Here is an 18,218-nt window from a genome sequence, read left to right on the forward strand (position 1 = left end):
TTCCTCAAGCGGGCCAGATTTTCTTAACGCTCCTGGCTCAGTATTTAACTGATAGCAACCACCGAATATTAGTACATATTCAAACTAACACAGCAACATAGAAAAGAAGAAGGAAGAAACAGGATGATGAAGAAAGATAGAAACCATAGGTCAGGGATTAGGGCTCAGACCCCTAATTTTCAAGCGATTGGACAACTCAGCATCGTCAGATTCCAGTTTCTTGATCTAACAAGGGGGGATAGAAAGGAGGTCCTATGTATACTATCTGCTCCAAAACCTGATTCTTTTCCTAGACAGTTGTAAATTGAGCTGGTCCTTCTACAGCTGCACTCTCCAATATGGTAGCCACCAGCCAATGTGGCCACTGACTGCATGGTTGGACTTAAACTATATTCTATGGGCAAAATTTTGAAGACATAAAATGAAAAAAGAATGTAATATATTTCATGAATAATTTTTATATTGACCTATATTGAAATGGTCTTTTACATTTATTAGGTATAACACACTAATTTGGGCTTCCCTGGTGGCTCAGCTGGTAAAGAATCTGCCTGCAATGTGGGAGACCTGGGCGCGATCCCTGGGTTGTGAAAATCCCCTGGAGAAGGGAAAGGCTACCCACTCCAGTATTCTGGCCTGGAGAATTCCATGGACTGTATAGTTCATGGGGTCGCAAAGAGTCAGACAGGACTGAGCAACTTTCACTTTCTGTCAGTGTTACACACTAATTTTGCCAGTTTCTTTTGTCTTTGAGGTGGACACTAGAAAATTTTAAATTACACCTGTGGTTCCGATATACTTTTCTTGAACTGCTTTGTTTAGGAGTTAGGCCTGGCAGTAAGGGAGGGCCAGAGGAATTCTGAGATGAAATGACATCAGGAAGGTATCTGAATGGTAGTTGCCATTCCCTGGTTCTTCACTATTAGGACCTGGGGCATATCATTTCCAGATAATATTTACAAACTGCTATTTTATAGTTTTGCTTTTGTTTTCTTATTCTACTCAGCAACAATGAGTCAAATAATATTGGGCCTGAAAATAATCAACATCACTTCATTTACTCTAAGACTAAATCTTAATTATCAGCTGTAGGATTGTAGGATTGAAGCATAACCTTAAATGGATGTCTTCACAGAGGCACAACAGTTTTCCATTTCCTTTGAACTGAATATAAATTTAAAGTAATAATTGAGTTTCCTTCATAAAGATGATCACGATCTTCTTTTTAAAACTCATATTCAAATAGGAACAATTAAAATAAACTTGCATGGGTGGAGCATGTTTCATTGACACCTAACTAGAAACTTTTTACTGATTTTTGCAATCTGTACCAATTAGTGTATTCTAAACAATCAAAGAAACAGAGATCATTTCTAGAGAGTCTGTTTACTTAGCAATACAGCAGACTATAATGAAACCAATAAGATTTTTAAGTCTCAGCTAAGTCAAGAATGAATATCCTCAGAAAATTTTCTTGGACTGCCAACTTTTGCAATTAAGAGATCTTAAAGAGAGGGGACTAACAGATCACCTGACCTGCCTCTTGAGAAACCTGTATGCAGGTCAGGAAGCAACAGTCAGAACTGGACATGGAACAACAGACTGGTTCCAAATAGGAAAAGGAATACGTCATGGCTGTATATTGTCACCCTGCTTATTTAATTTATATGCAGAGTACATCATGAGAAACGCTGGGCGGGATAAAGTACAAACTGGAATCAAGATTGCCGGGAGAAATATCAATAACCTCAGATATGCGAATGACACCACCCTTATGACAGAAAGTGAAGAAGAACTAAAGAGCCTCTTGATGAAAGTCAAAGAGGAGAGTGAAAAAGTTGGCTTAAAACTCAACATTCAGAAAACTAGATCATGGCATCTGGTCCCGTCACTTCATGGGAAATAGATGGGGAAACAATGCAAACAGTGTCAGACTATTTTGGGGGGCTCCAAAATCACTGCAGATAGTGACTGCAGCCATGAAATTAAAAGACACTTGCTCCTTGGAAGAAAAGCTATGACCAATCTAGACAGCATATTAAAAAGCGGAGACATTACTTTGCCAACAAAGGTCTGTCTAGTCAAGGATATGGTTTTTCCAGCGGTCATGTATGGGTGTTAGAGTTGGACTATAAAGAAAGCTGAGTGCTGAAGAATTGATGCTTTTGAACTGTGGTGTTGGAGAAAACTCTTGAGAATCCCTTGGGCTGCAAGGAGATCCAACCAGTCCATCCTAAAGGAAATCAGTCCTGAATATTCATTGGAAGGGCTGATGCTGAAGCTGAAACTCCAATACTTTGGCCACCTGATGCGAAGAACTGACTCACTGGAGAAGACCCTGATGCTGGGAAAGATTAAGAGCAGGAGGAGAAGGGGACGACAGAGGATGAGGTGGCTGGATGGCATCACCGACTTGAAGGACATGAGTTTGAGTAAGCTCCAGGAGTTGGTGATGGACAGGGAAGCCTGGCATGCTACAGTCCATGGGGTCTGGAAAGTGTTGGACAGGACCGAGGGACAGGACTGAGAGACTGAACTGAACTGAAACAAAAGTACCCGTCTGACTGCTTACAAAATCAACTACCAATTGTTTAAAAGCAAGCAATAGTCCCTAACTCTGCAATCCAGAGCCAACTAAAGGTACAAGCTTTTCAGACTGGCCTTAAACCATGGCCTATAATTACATAAAATATTTGCAGATATATGAAAGCAGAACAGATATCAGAATAAAATATATCTGTTGAGGAAATTTTAAATAATAAATAATAAAGTTTAAAAATAAAGTTTGTCAACTTAGATAAACTATGTGACCATTAGAAAACTATTCAGAAATTAAAAAAACAAAGACTTTCTTAATTTTCAAATTCCAGCTAATATAGTTAACCCACATTTTCAAACTTTCATGGTAGAAATTATCACTCACTCTTTTTATGGGGGGGAAAAATGTATAATTTCAAGGGTGATGGGAGATTTATCTTCAAACACATATTGGCTCCTCTTTCTGATTCTCATGATTAATCAACAACTATTTCGGATACTACAAATTGTCAACTGTATTTCAGAAGGTAGTCTCTTGAAGTGATGAGACAAAATATTTTCTTTGCTAGACACTCCAAAAGTAAAAAGAAAACCAAGATGTAAGATGATCAAACTTGAACTAAGCTTTTGATTACTTAAAAGAGAACCAAGGGTTCCGAAAGAAAGAATGCAGAAAATAAAACCAAGAGTAGTTTTTTGAGAAACCAGGATATTTTAGACATTTCCTTAAGACAGAACCACGTACAACATGTCAAACTATTAGGATGCTATTTAAATAAACCATGAAGTGCTGGTAAAATGCCTGCTCTGTGTGTGTGTGTGTGTGTGTGTGTGTGTGCACGCTCAGCTGTGTCTGCCTGACTCTTTGTGACCCCATGGACTGTAGCCCACCAGGCTCCTCTGTCCATGGGATTCTCCAGGCAAGAATACTGGAATGGGCTGCCATTTCCTCCTCCAGGGGATCTTCCCTACCCAGGGATCGAAGCTGCATCTCTTCAGTCTCCTGCATTGGCATCCAGGTTCTTTACCACTAGCGCCACCTGGGAAGCCCATGCCCATATCAGGCATACTTAAAAAAACAGAATAAAATACCCCACCACTTAGCTGTCATTGCAAATGGCATTGGCAGGTAGATTCTTTACCTTTGCACCAACTGGGAAGCCCCAAAATGCCTGAAGGTGAAGTGAAAGTCGCTCAGTCGTGTCCGACTCTTGAGTGACCCCATGGACTGTAGTCCATGGAATTCTCCAGGCCAGAATACTGGAGTGGGTAACCTTTCTCTTCTCCAGGGAATCTTTCCAACCCAGGGATCGAACCCAGGTCTCCCACATTGCAGGCTGATTCTTTACCAGCTGAGCCACAAGGGAAGCCCAAGAATACTGGAGTGGGTAGCCTACCCCTTCTCCAAGGGGTCTTCCCAACCCAGGGATCAAACCAGGGTCTCCTGCATTGCAGGCAGATTCTTTACCAGCTGAGCTACCAATAAGCCCAGAAGTCGATCATAAATGCCCTGAGAAAAACTGAAACAGAGACAAAACATCCTGCATTAAACTTTCCCCTCATCTGTTAACAAGAATCAATCCACAAGTCTGGGTCAGCATTTCAGATGTTACATCTCTGAGATGAATAAGCAAACCAGTAAGGGAGGTTATGTTTTAAGGTTTCTTAAAAAAGCATAAACAATTTAACAATGGCAATAAACCCTGAGGATATTTTAAGCAAAGTCTCTTTCTCTTCTCCAGGAAAAGAAAAACAAACTTAAGCTAAAATATTTTTCTCTTCATTGGCTGTTCATGAAGTCAATAAATAGGGCAAAGAACACACACACAAGAAATACCCCCAAGAAGCTGAATACCACATCTGTATCCTTTTACAACACCACCCAGAAAATTCACAAAGATACAAATTTGACCTTTGTCCAGGCTCATGAAAGTGAAGTGAAATATTCATATGGCAAATACAGACAAGGAAAGGAATTTCTTGGGAACTGGGTGGGTCTGCTTCCTACCTTGTTTATTTAAGAAAGTCCTCCCTACTCATTATCTTTGTCCAGGATGTCTCAAATGGCCATGTTGATTAATTACTCAGTCCCAAGTTCCGGGGACTCGCAATGTTTTAAGGTAACTCTACCTTAAGATAGCTTTTGCTTCTACTGTTTGAGCCATCTAGTCACATGGTCACCCTCTGAGAATTCCCTCCTCGCATACTTCACTGAACAAGTATGCAGTGATTCCAAAATTACAGTTTTGTCACAAATGTATTCTTGAAACTGGAGCCTTTCACAATTCCTCACACCAACAGAAATACATAAGCTGCCTTCCTGTTCAATCATCTTATCAATTAGCCAAAAACCTGCCCTGCAGAAAACAACTACAGGGTTTTAAAATTTAGTTCACTTTTATTGGATTGAAATTTTCTGGATTCCGTGGTGTAAGAGGATTTAACACTTGACACAAAACATTAAAAACAGCCCTGAGAAAACCCTGATAAAACACAAAGTTAATCATAAGGACCTCAATTAGATTTTCAGTGCCTGTCAAGTTAGTAGCATATAGTGGTATTGGCTTCAAGCCCTTGAACTTGAAAAGTACAACTTCTTAAGAGAGTAGAAATAACAGAATTTCAATTTTTTTCCTAAAGGGCCAATTTTGATCCTAGTTCACACTAACATAAAAGGCAAGTATTAGGTGTAAAATGGCAAAAAAAAAAAAAAAAAAACCTGCAAAAAGCCAAATTATAATGAAATTTTCATTTTGATGGCCGCTCAATTTCACTCCAATACACAATGTCTTCTCTCTAAATTTCACTATCTTGATCAAAGAAAATCATTTCTGAGCACCTTCAACTGAAAATGTCCCAATCAATCAGAGGACTGATGAAATATTTCAAGAACAAGACATTTTTTTTCCTGGGTCAACTGAATGTCTGAAATAAAGAATTGCAAATGAAGTTACTAACAGCATTTCATATCCTTTTCACAATAAAATGCTTTAGAAAGACTGAAAGAGTAAATCTTATTTAAAAAGGCTTAATTTTTTTTTGGTAGACTTGGTGTCATTCACAACTTTTTTAAACATGAGAGAAGCTAGGTGTCAAGAATCAAATATAATTATCACTACAGTATAAAATTCCCAGAGTCTTCATTTAGAAAATCTGTCAAGTATTTTGTAAATACTATACGTAAGGCACTGCAGGGAGTTACGAAACAAATTACAGGAAATAGTTTGCGATCAGGTTTAGTGTCAACTTCTCTGCCTCACCATTTTATTTTTAATATCTAACCACCAAAGTACATCCTTGTTCCTGGTTATGGTTTTACACCAAAGTGAATAAATAGTTCTTTCCTCCAGATATCTAAGTTTACATTTGGGTCAGAGAACCTTCCTGATAATACCACATAAAATATCACATTCATGACAGATTTCCACCTAGCATTCACTGATGATATCTTTGCCCAACTTAATTTTTTCCAAGTCTTCTATTACTTTTTATTCTTCCATTGCTATTTATTCTGTCTACCCCTCATTATACTATAAACTCCCATGAGGGGAGGGACCTCAAAAATACTGGTTAAATGAAGGAGGGAATTTTCTTTTTCTGGCTGTGCTCATAAAAATCTAAGTTTCTATGTATGAAAATACACTAGTAACTTCCTATAAAATCTGATTTTAATTTTAAGTTGCTCATTCATCTCATATGTATTGGAATAAATTATTCCTAGAATGGTCAGTCTATATATTTGCAAGTTTTTGTGGAAGTTTCTTAAAAACTCATAACTTACATCTTCAAACCAATACACTGCAATGATAAAACTACTTGCCTAAAAAAAACAAGTAATTAAGAGCACCAGTATGAGAAAAACTAGCTCTCAAATATAGCTTTTCCTATGATAAGTTTTTATGTTAGTCACTGAAGAGTTAAGCACAGATTTCAAAAAGTTTGCATCAGTTTTAAAGTCTCAATCTCCAAAGTAGATAAGGATGTTTTTTGAAAGATGAAAAAAATCAATAAATATGTTTACAACAACAGTTATCTATCTTTATCATGTGTGCCTATTAATTCCATTACAAAACAAAACAATTGTGCTTTTGAAAAGCCATCCGTTAATAAGAACAAACACAAAAAGTCCTTTTTTGGACTAACCAAACCAGGACTACTATTTTCTTCATTTTTGACTAAAAATAAAAACTACGTTGTCCTGTTAATTTTATTGTAATCCAGTCATATGCAGACAGGAGAAGCAACAAATGAGTTAGTGGTCACTTGGGGGTAAGAGGTCAGGCCTAAAGTATACAAATGCATCTCAAGGGTAACCTCTTGTCTGTATTCCCATAAAATGTCACTCTGGGGTCAAAATATATCAATCTTTAAAGCTTTGAAATTTAACAAATCAGCAAGAGTAACAACACATTCTTCACTTCATGCAAATGACTTTTCTTGATAAGAGTATAGATTTCTTATTCTTATAAGCATCCTTTCCAAGAATACTGGAGTAGGTTGCCATGTCTTTCTCCAGGGGATTTTCCCAACTCAGGAATCGAACCAGGGTCTCCTTCATTGCAGGCGGATTCTTTACCAGCTGGGGAAGCAAGGATGAAAAGTAATTTACCAGTCCTGATCACAAAGGATACCTTAAACATCCTTTAGTGAAGATACAATGTAGATTTCTATGGAAGCAAAATGAAAACATAGGAACATACTATTAGATTCTCCATGAAAGAGACTCAAGCAAAGGACAATTTCATATCAACAAAATAAATCACTAAAAAAATTTTTTTCTTGCCCAAATTTCTCAGCTAAATGCCATCTCAACTAGGGAAGAAAAAATAAATCGAGAAAGAAAGACCACCTGGAAGAAGATACAAACACCGGGGTTCATCACTAATAACCTTTTATTTTATAATGAGCAGAATGTGCTGATTAAAAAAGTATGCTTTTAATTAAGCAGTAGGTCACTACTAAGTTTTATAGTAGATCACTATAGAATTTATCATCAAATAGCTATTAATATGGGCTTCCCTGGTGGCTCAGAAGGTAAAAGAACCCGCCTGCAATGCAGGAGACCCAGGTCTGATTCCTGGGTTGGGAAGATCCCCTGGAGAAGGGAATGTCTATCCACTCCACTCTTCTTGCCAGGAGAATTCCATGGACCAAGGAGCCTGGTGGGCTACAGTCTATGAGGTCACAGGGTCGGACAAGACCGAGAGACAGAGAGCGAGCGAGCTATTAACATAATTCATTTTATTTTGAAAGTTAGTTTCTTCCAGAAGTGTTGCCTTCTCAGGCAGTCTTGCTTTTAGATTTCCTTGTCCTCAGGTGGAAATTATTTAAAGCTTCCAGTCTAAGTAGGACCAAAATTCTTTTGCTAGCATCTGATATCTTCCATTTCTGCCTAGATTGGCCAAACCGGGTTATTCATTTTCTAGAGAAGGTTATGCTGAGAATTAAACCAAGTTATTCACAGCTCTCTGCACACAGCTGACAGTCAACTAATAGCTGAGTTAATAATCAAGCCAGAATATAAACTAGCTCAATTTCAGGCATGTGTAGCTAGCTGCCAGGGTGCACACATTTAAAGTAGGTCTTACTCATTTGTGTAACACTGCTTATGTTTTCTACATATTTCTGTACTGTTCAAGTTCTTCTATAAGCATGAATTGTCTTAGGGCTTTTCAAAAAAGCCAACTAAAATACAAAATAAATATGAATATTTAATAAATTTGTATATGCTTTAATTTTATTTGTGATACAAATTTTATCTCCAATGTCTTTTTAAAAATTTAAATCAAATTAATTCATTCTTCTCATGAACAAATTGCTAAGTTCCTATACAGTCTTAACTTGTTGGTAAGCACATCGGTCAGTAGGTGAAAAATCATATAAATTTTTTTTTAACTTTCAACAATGCATAGGATTAAATCTATTTTACATCATCATCATCATAAACAGTAATTGTAACTACCATGTGCTTATAAGATGCCATCACGTTATATATTAACGCTTTCACTGTTTCGAGCATTTTACATACATATTAACTCAATCTTCAACAACCGTAAATATTATCCCCATTTTGCAGAGGAACAAACTGAAGTATGAGTTAGCTCACAGTCAATAGCTTGACCAATGTGGACTGCTGCCTTCCCAGGAAACATAAAAACTTTCACGACTACGTTTCTGATCTGACATCCTACTGGTTATCAAAATCAAGGCTATAAATGTAGGAACGGTTACACTACTTTCCATAGAGCTGGCTTTTAAAAGCCTCTCATTTTGCTCATTTCAACCACTATCTTCTTCCATAAAATACTATAATCCTAGAAATGCTCAAGCTAAATCTGTACTTCATGCTTCTTCCAAATGTAGCCACACAAAATAAGTCTAAGTAAAATAGCCTCTTAGTTCCCATCTCAGCTAAGAATATATACATGAAACAGAATCCTCTGTAGCCCATTCTAACTATTCAGCATCCCCTTTTCATAGATCTATTAGAACACATCCAGGCTGTTTTTTTTTCCCTAACGAATTACTTTATTCCTAGAGCAGTCCATTCGAATCCAGTTTATATGCATGTCTACTTCTAAAAAGGTACCAGTAAGCTTTAACCTGAAGAGGAAAATTCATGAGATCTTTTTTCAAAAGGAAACATCAGTGTCTTCACTGAAATGGTTGTTTCTTAAAGCATCCACATTAAACTGAAGAAGCAGTTACATAACATTTTTCCCTTCATCCTGGTTTTCATTGCCAAATTCAGTTTGAGGGTTCAGGTACTATCTGCTTTCCTTTTACTAACAAATACAAGGAAAATGAAGAAATACACATTTTCTGGCTTAAGCTTGCTACTCATTCAGGAGGGCGGGGGTCTGTCCATTCCATCACTTTGGCCTCCTCCGCCTGCCACCCTGTCTTCCTCCATCCACCAAGAAGGGTGTATCTGGATACAAACCATTAAGACCCAAGGTGACAGCATCCCCAAGGATTTGCAGAAGATGGTGTGAGTATCAATTCCCACTCAGCACATATGGAAGAATGTATGGAGGAATACTTCCACAAGCATGTGAGGTCCTACTATGAAAAGAAGTGGAACATGAAGAGGTAGAAAAGCACCAGAAAAACAATCAGAAAACGAAAGAAACATTTTATTTTCCTGACGTTCCTTGCTGCCCCGAGAATCAGTTTTCTCATGGGGTACCCTCTTCTTCAGTCAAGGTTCTAATGAAGATGCTGCATCAGAGCCGTGGCCCCTCAATCCTTATTTGCAATTCCCCATTCCTCTCCTGGGCCTCCATGGTGGCTCAGGGGTAAAGAATCTGCCTGCAAAGGCAGGAGACCTGGGTTCGATCCCTGGGTCAGGAAGATCCCAGGGAGGAGATGGCAACCCACTGCAGTACTCTTGCTGGGAGATCCCCCGGGCAGAGGAGCCTGGTGTACCACAGTCCACGGGGTGGCGAAGAGTCGGACACGATTTAGCGTCTGAGCAGACACTCCTCTCCAGAGTGTATCCTACACCTTTGCCATCCGTCCCACCATCTGTCACAGTTCATGAGCACACATGTAGGATGATTTGCTTATCCTCTGTCTTCCCCACTAGACTGGAAGCTTCCTGAAGCAAGTGACGGTTTTTGTTCACCATGCTATCTTCAGAGCTACAGACCAGAGCTTGGCCCCAAGAGACTCAACTTAAAATGGCCCCAATGAATAAATAGGGACACAAGGAAAATCAAATCCCACCCTGGCTCTGCCCACATCCTCAGGGGTATGCGAAAGAGGTATGTAAACAGATATTATAAATGCAAAGACTTAACCTCCCTTCCCCAAACCTAAGATACAAATCTGGCTGGAAAGGAATCATCAGGAAATTCTCAAGGATTATCTCATCCCATGGTTCCTTTATTCCTTATATATAGATGTTTATACTGTTAATACTTTTACTCAGTATAGCACTTAATCAGTACTTTCCTCTTGGTACTTAACATTTTCTGTTTTCTTTTATAATCATGTGCCTATCTTATTTACTCTACAAACTTCCTGGGAACAGGAGAATACGGTATGCAAGTCAAAGTAAACCTTACATCCTAGAGCTTTATTTATAAAGTACATGTATAAGATTTACCTTTGCATTTGTAACTGATACAACTAGGCAAAGATTAGAGAAGTATATTAATAGAAGATGCTTTCTAAGTCTCTTAAAGTAATACATATCCCCACCTAGATCAAATGTGTAGAAAGAGACTGTAGATTTCTACTGAATTTTACCATACTCTTCAACAGCCACAGGAAAGGTACATAATAGCTCTGCTTATTTCAAGAATGACTGACAGCTTCATCTTCATACAAATATCTGCATAGAAGTCTCTAGTACACCATAAACAGTAACATAAAACAGAGACCCTCTAGCAAAAGGGAGAGAGCCTTTTTCATGAGAATTACCTCTACATTTTCCTTTTTTCTTTTCCATATTGTTTACTGCAAGGTATTGAACATACTTCCCTGTGCTACACAGTAGGACCTGTTATTATCCATCCTACATATAATAGGTTGCATCTGCCAGTCCCAGCCTCCCAGTCCAGCCCCCTCCCTTCCCTTACCCCTTTGCAATCACAAGTCTGTTCTCTACGGGAGTCTGTTGTGTTTTCCTTCAAATCAATAGTCAATGGACCATAAACTTTCTTTTCAATCACTCCTAATTTAACCTTGTGACCTATTTAGTTGTATGTTTTTCTTTATTTCCCCAGTCAGAACCAGGGATCATTATTCTGTCTGGAGTACTTCTCTGCAGTACTAAGGACCTCCCAGGTGCCCATCAGGCACCTCTGCTCAGCAGGGTGGCAGGACAGCCGCTGGGGTGCCCTATGGTTACCATGGCTTCCCACTGGTCAGCCAGAAGCGGTGACTCCTTACAGCTCACCATCACATCTGAGCTTCATGATTGTGAGCCCAGGCATCCACCGTTAGGGCTGTTCTGACCAGTGTGAGTAGGTATCCATAATCTTTGAATTAGCACCACGGTCAAAGCAGATACTTGTGAATTAGGTTAAATTCCACAATACTGGAAAATAAAATTTAAGAGGAAGCAAGTTTAAATAAATGTCAGGGCGTTTTTAACTCATGCTCTGTCACTGTATCAGGGAAAATCATCAGCTCAGGTAATGATGCTTTTCCCAGAGGCCAAGCCCCCCGTGATCATTGCCCTTTTTCATTTCTTGTCTCAAGTCATCTGCAGCAGACCTATTTTCCAAGCCCTACAAAAGACAGTCAAGTCATAATTAACTTCTTTTCAGTGGACAGTGACTTAGCTGCATAAATTCCCTCAAACCTCATCAGAGTTAACTGCCTACCTTTCCATTAAGGCTTTGCAAAATGAATTAACATGCATCTCACCTCCACCCTTTGAAGGAGGTGACAGTAACCAGTGAAAATGTCCAAAAAGATAGGAGCAAAAACTGCAGTCAAACAGGCTGAAAAAGAAATATGTATCATATTTGCCTCCTTTCACACAGAAAAAAATACTGCTCAGAAAACTTAAACATCTATTTTTTGACAAAAGCTTCAACTATAAAGGCTTTTAATTAGTTAATTTGTGTCTTTCAACGTGTAATAAGACAATGAGAAAATTGAAATAACAGTAGGAGTAGATTTTAAGTACTGGGAAAAGCCTAGCTCCCTTAATTAAATGCATTTTTTAAAACAGAAAAACCAAATTCTTCAACTCTTAAAACTATCTGCCTTAACGAGCCCCGAGGTGATTCTTGAGCCACTCATAGGTAAAAGAGGAAAAAGTTCAGTGACCTTGTAAATTAGGGACTAAAACGCTGTCATGGTGTGACAGTCAATACAGTCTCAGTGAAATTACAGGAAAACATTTGTCCAGAAATTGTTTTTTAGGGAAAATTACCACGAGGAAGGGGAAAAGGCGGGGGTAAAAACTGGGAAGGGAGGTGACGAATGGTAAAATACCGAATGGGACCCCGAACGATGCAAAATTACGACCTTTTCTGCCCCAGCTGTCAAGCAAACAACTTCCAAGCATCTTCAGATAAAAAGGAAAACGGTGATTTGGCACAGGCGTCAGCGGAATGTCGGAGAGTTGGATGAATGGGGCAGACTGGTTATATACACCTAGTGGTGGGTGGATTTCCCAGGCTGCAGCCTCCACAGTTTTCCTTTGCTGCACTGCAGAGGCGCCATCTTCTCCGTCTTAATCTTCGCTCAATTTCCAGCCTTTTATCTGCACCCTAAAAAAAAAAAATGACCCCGAGGACCCTCCCCAGCAGCCCGCGCCCCCCGGGGGGAGGTAAATCACAGTGCCCAGCGCTGCCAGGGACGTGGCCGCGCCTCGATCCGACAAACGCCCCGTTCGATGCACAGGAGGGGAGAACTCGCGCAGCCCCGCCACCCGCCCCTGCCCTTTCCAGACGCACGCCGCACTCTCCGCGTATTTTTCCCCCAAGGACTTTGCAGCCGAGAAAAGAATGAGCCAGCCTCGGAGGTGATGGGGGGAGGAGGGCTTCCGAGGCGCCGCCAGCGCGTCCCCAGCAGCGCCCCAGCCCCCTCCGGGACGGCCGCGCGGCGCGGGGAAGGGAGTCAGGCGGGACGCTCGGTGGCGCCCAGACCACCGCGCCCGGGGCTGGCGAGGGCGGGGTGTCGCGGCTTTTGTTCCCGGGGACCTTCCTCTCCGGGTGAATCCGAGGGTGCGCGCGAACGCCCTGGATGTCTAGGCTTGGGGAAGGTGCGAGGTGGCTGTGGGTCTCCGACCCCTCCCTTCTCTCGCAACTTAACACAAAAGGGAGACGCCGAGAGACACAAAGTTTGCCCGCGGAGGGCGGTGCGCGACCCTCCGTGGGGTCGCCCTTGGGGGCCTCCGCGAAGAGGGAGGAGGAAGAGGTCTGGAGAGGAAGGGGTGGTGGGGATGCGAAAGGAAGGTGAAAGCGGGCGGAAAAGGCCAAGGGACGCGAGGGGGTGGGGTGGGGGGTGCCCAGCTTCCCCGAGCCGTCCCGACTCCTCCTCCCCGGGGCCCGAGAGAAAGGAAAGGGCAGCGATTAAGAGCTGGGGACAGAATACAGGGACTCTTGCGTTTTCGGTTTTCCCCACTTGTTCTCTCGCCCCCCACCGCCCCATCGCCCAGCTGAATGTCTCTCGCCTCCCCGGCCCCCGTCCCCCGGCCCCGAGCAAAGGACTGAATCAGGATCTGAGCCTAAGAGAGCCTCCTCCTCGACTCGCGCCCCGCCACACTGGCGCGGACCCCGGGGCCCGACGCCTCGCCGGATCCCTCTGCGCCGGCCGGAGCGCGCGTCCCCGGGGCAGGGCTGGGGCGGAGGCGGAGATGCGCAGGGCGCCCGCAAGCGGGGGCGTAGGGCGCAGAGCCGAGAGAGGGGGTCCCTCGATCGCTCCCCCCCAATCGCCCCGCTTCTCTGGATGAAAGAGGGAGCCGGGCCCCTTCATCCTCCACCCCCCTCCACCGTCACCCCATTCCGAGGCGCGGCACTCACCTCCAGCGCCCGAGCCGTCCAGGCGGCCAGCAGGACCAGTGCCAAGGCGGGCAGCATCGCGACCCTGCGCGGGGCACCGAGCGAGCTGCCGTGCGAGGAGGAGCCGCCGCGCCCTTGCTCTGCCGGTGTCGCCGCCGCCGCCGTCTCCGGTGGCCCCGCGCTCTGCTGCTCCGGGTGCTTGCTCTCCTACCGCTGCCGAGGAAACTGACGGAGCGGCGGCGCGGCGGCGGGGCTCGGAGCCCGGCGAGTCAGCTGATCCGGCCCACCCCGCTCGGCACCCGAGAGAGACCCCTAGCGGAGCCGCCGGGGAGCTGCGCCCGCTCGGCCGGGAGGGGCCCGCGCCCCCCGAGGCGCCCACAGGTGCGGCTTCCCCGCGCGCGCCTTCCCGGGCCGCGACCGCCCGGGCCCCCGAGCAGTAGGAGGGAGAAAGCCGGGGCCGGGCAAGGGCAGTCCTAGGACGTCTGGGTTCCAGAAAAGTCGAGGGCGCTCCCCGCTCCTACGCGCGAGCTTGACTCATCGGACCCTGCAGGCCTCTCGGGGGACTGCTGTTGGGTGCGTTTTAATCCACATTTCGATTTTTTTTTTTTTTTTTTTTTGGTCTGTCTCGGTTTGGAGAGGTCGGGGAGGCGTTTCTGCAAGAGAACGAGACAAGCTTAAAGGAAATAGGATTTCTTTGCTTGTTAGGATAGCAAAAGCCTCCCCCCACCACCACCCCACCGCGCCCCGCCCCAGTCAAATGCAGCCACGAGGAACCTGGAATTTCTATCTTTAGACCGAACCGAAGGAGAAAGGCGTCGGACCTGGAGAAGAAGCGGCGACCTATTTAGTTCTCCTTGAGAGAAGATTTTGTTAAAAAAAAAATTGTTTTGGTTTGAGAAAGGGAAGACCATATGGGTGGTGGTGGTGGTGTTTTTTAATCAGGCAGGGATGTAATATCATCTGAGATGCGGTGTAGTGAAAGTTAAGAGGGGAAGGGTCTGGAAAGATGACTCCCGTTCGACCCCAATAGCTCAAGGTCTGTCCTTGTTCTTGCTTGTGTCTGTCCTAAATCACAGAAATGAACCTTCTGGGAAGCCACTTTCTCCTCGATTAAACACCAACCATCCCGTGTCGGGTCAGTGTCTAGTGAACCTAGGATGGTCTAGAATTGCCCAAATGTATCCCCTGCTCTTGACCTAAAGGGGCCGCAGTCACCAAGGCAGGGTCCCCAGCCGGCCTGGGGGAAGGGAAAGAAGCCACGGAGTCAGAGGTGGGATCTTGGCTCCGCCGGAGGTTGCCTGCTTCCTTCCGGAGGAGTCTGTGTTTCTCTGCCGGCTGCCTTAGATGTATGTAGTCGTCTGTCCTCAACCCCCTAGGCATCCAAGCCTGACTCGTGGATTACTTTCTCCCGTGAATGACCTTTGAAGGTCCTCCACAAATAATGACAAATAATTCGTTGCCTCGAATTGTTTACCTTTGTTGTTATCGTTGAGTTGCGCAGTCACTTCCACTCTTTGCGACCCCAGGGTCTCTGACCCACCAGGCTCCTCCGGCAGTGGGATTTCCCAGGCAAGAATACTGGAGTGGGGTGCTATTTCCTTCTCCAGGGGATCTTCCCAACCCAGGGACCGAACCCGTGAATTGTTTACCACTGAGCCATCAGGGAAGTCCATTTGCTGACAAGCTTTATGTCATTTCCTTTCCATGGAAGCCCATGAGGCCCTTACTGTTATTCTTCCCATTTATAAATGAGGACTCTGAAGACCTTCTAAATCTGACAGCAAGTAAGTGACAAGTAGTTGGGACTGCAGGGGGAAAAAAGCCCCAGTCACAGCAAAAACATGTTCTTCCAGACATGTTGACCCACCACTACAGTTCTCTCTGTCCTAGGTTTATATTAGCAACCGAGGGCATCTGCATGCACATAGGAGTATGACTTAAAGATGGGGAGGGAGCCGGGCCAGCCACAAAATTTACAGGGTCCAGCACAAAACTAAACAGTGGGACCCTTTGTTCCCAAGTTAAGAATTTTAAGATGGTAACAGCAGAACGTTAACCAGGCATGGTGCCCTGAGCATGGGGCCATGTATGACCCACCAGACTGCATGTTCCTGGAGCTAGTCCTGGCAGGGAGGAAGCGTTTTTTTTTTTTAAGAGTTAAGGGACTTTTATTGAGCATAAAACTAAAAAATAGAGAGGTGAAGTTATAATCTCTGAAAATAGAAGTCCTTTGGTGTGGCATATTCCCTTCCCACTGTTGAGATGCACCTCGCTCACCTATTCCTGGAAAAGATCTTCCCCGAGGAAAGATGATTAGCTGCTGACTGTGTCAGAATGATGGTCATTCTTCACTCTTTTTCCTGCTTCATCACCACTCAGAGATCCTGTTGGTTTTGCTTTTCAGCCAGTGTCTCTGTTCTGCGTTTAATGCCATTTCCTGCCCTGAGGTTATCTTCAGGAACTTCTGAGGAGTAAATACCAGAACTTCTCTCCTTAGAACTGTAAACACTGGGAAAGGGACTACCCACCCATTTGCTTCGATCTCCACATTTCCAGGCTGAACCCAAAGGCCCCAGCTTAGGAGACATTCACTAGCTCTTCAGACAATGCATTCTGTCTTTGGACTGCTCTGGTTACTCGAAAAGTCTTAACGCCACTTAAAGCCCACATCCTTTTCCTTTAACCTGCCACTCAGATGTCCCTCTTGCACTTCTGTGACCAAGCCAAGCCAGTCTTTTCCACACCACAGACCTCCACATCGATAAAACCAGCAGTTTTCATGTTACTCCAGGGTCCTGTCTTCACAAAGAAACACAGCCGCTCCCTCCACCAGCTGTGCCAACGGCACGGTGGCCCCTGTTTCTGGTTCCTTCTACACTCCTCTGACTGTGGTTTGTCTCGTCTTTTCACAGGGCTCCAGGGCTGCTGCGGTCACTGCAATGTAAAGGAGTCAGTTGCCTGCCTCAGCCTGCAGGTGAGTGTTGGATTGCATTGGGTGGACTCGAATTGGTCACGTTTGCTACCAAACCTCCATCTGTTTAGGCATACCGCTGCTGAGTCGCATCCCTGTCACCTTATGTTTAGGGTGTTATCTGTGCCCTGCAAATATCACCGAAAACAATCTGGTTTGTTTTTTTTTAAACTGGGGTATGTGCGTGTGTTAGTTGCTCAGCCATGTCCGCCTCTTTGCAACTCCGTACACTATCGCTCGCCAGGATCCTCTGTCCATGGAATTCTCCAAGAAGAATACTGGAGTGGATTTTCCCAACCCAGGAATTGAACCCGGGTCTCCTGTGTTGCAGGCAGAGTCTTTACCGTCTGAGCCCCCAAGGAAGCCCTTATTGGGGTATAGTTGATTTGTAATATAAGTTGCAGTTGTGCAGTGTGATATTGACAGTTTGTAAAGGTTATACTCCATTTATAGGCATTGTAAAATATTGGCCATATTCCTGCATTGTACAGTATATCCCTGTAGCTCATTTATTTTATACATATTACTTTGTACCTCTTAACCCCCTACCCGGGTCTTGCCCTTCCTCTCTTCCCTGTCCATACTTGGTAACCGCTAGTTTGTTCTCTTTAGCCACGAATCTGTTTCTTTTTTGTTACATTCACTAGTTTGTTTTATTTTTTCCATTCCACATATGAGTGATATCGTGCAGTATTTGCCTTTCTCTGTCTGATTTATTTCACTTAGCATAATACCCTCCAAGTTCATTCATGGCAAATGGCCAAGTTTCCTTCCTTTCTGTGTCTGAGTGTGTGAGTGTGTGTGTGTGTGTGTGTGTTTGTGAGTGTGTACCCCATCATCCATTCACATGTTGCTGGACACTTAGGTGGCTTCCATTATCTTGTCTGTTGTACATAATGCTTATAATGCTTCCGTGAACATCGGGGGGTATGTGTCTTTTTGAATTAGTATTTTCACTTTTTGGGTATATGCTCAAGGGTGCAATTGCTGGGTTGGATAGTACTTCTATTTTTAGTTTTTTGAGAAACCTCCGTCTGTTTTCCACAGTGGCTGCACCCGTTTACATTCCCACGAAAGTGTACTGGGTGCCTTTTTCCCTGTATCCTTACCAACACTTGGTATTTGTGTTCTTTTTGATTAGTGTTGTTCTTTCTTGCTTTAGCTGTTCTGAAAGGTATGAGGTAATATCTCATTGTGGTTTTAAGTTGCATTTCTCTAATGACTAATGATGTCTAGCATCTTTT

General features: G+C 43.5%; 1 protein-coding gene across 6 annotated transcripts in view; it reads right to left on the minus strand.

The window, feature by feature from the left end:
• The window catches only part of APP (amyloid beta precursor protein), a 285,965-nt gene extending 271,696 nt beyond the window's left edge, over positions 1–14,269 (minus strand). For 2 of the 6 annotated variants that reach the window (XM_065913683.1, XM_065913681.1), the window contains exon 1: positions 14,025–14,263. In XM_065913683.1, coding sequence (XP_065769755.1) covers positions 14,025–14,081 — 57 coding nt within the window. In that variant the 5' untranslated portion in view covers positions 14,082–14,263. Of the gene's footprint in view, positions 1–14,024 lie in introns of all 6 variants that reach the window. The other 4 variants (XM_065913687.1, XM_065913685.1, XM_065913682.1 and 1 more) reach the window with 4 other exon arrangements.
• Positions 14,270–18,218: the final 3,949 nt, after the last annotated feature.

The sequence above is a fragment of the Muntiacus reevesi genome, chromosome 21 (assembly GCF_963930625.1).
Source record: "Muntiacus reevesi chromosome 21, mMunRee1.1, whole genome shotgun sequence".
NCBI lineage: Eukaryota > Metazoa > Chordata > Mammalia > Artiodactyla > Cervidae > Muntiacus > Muntiacus reevesi.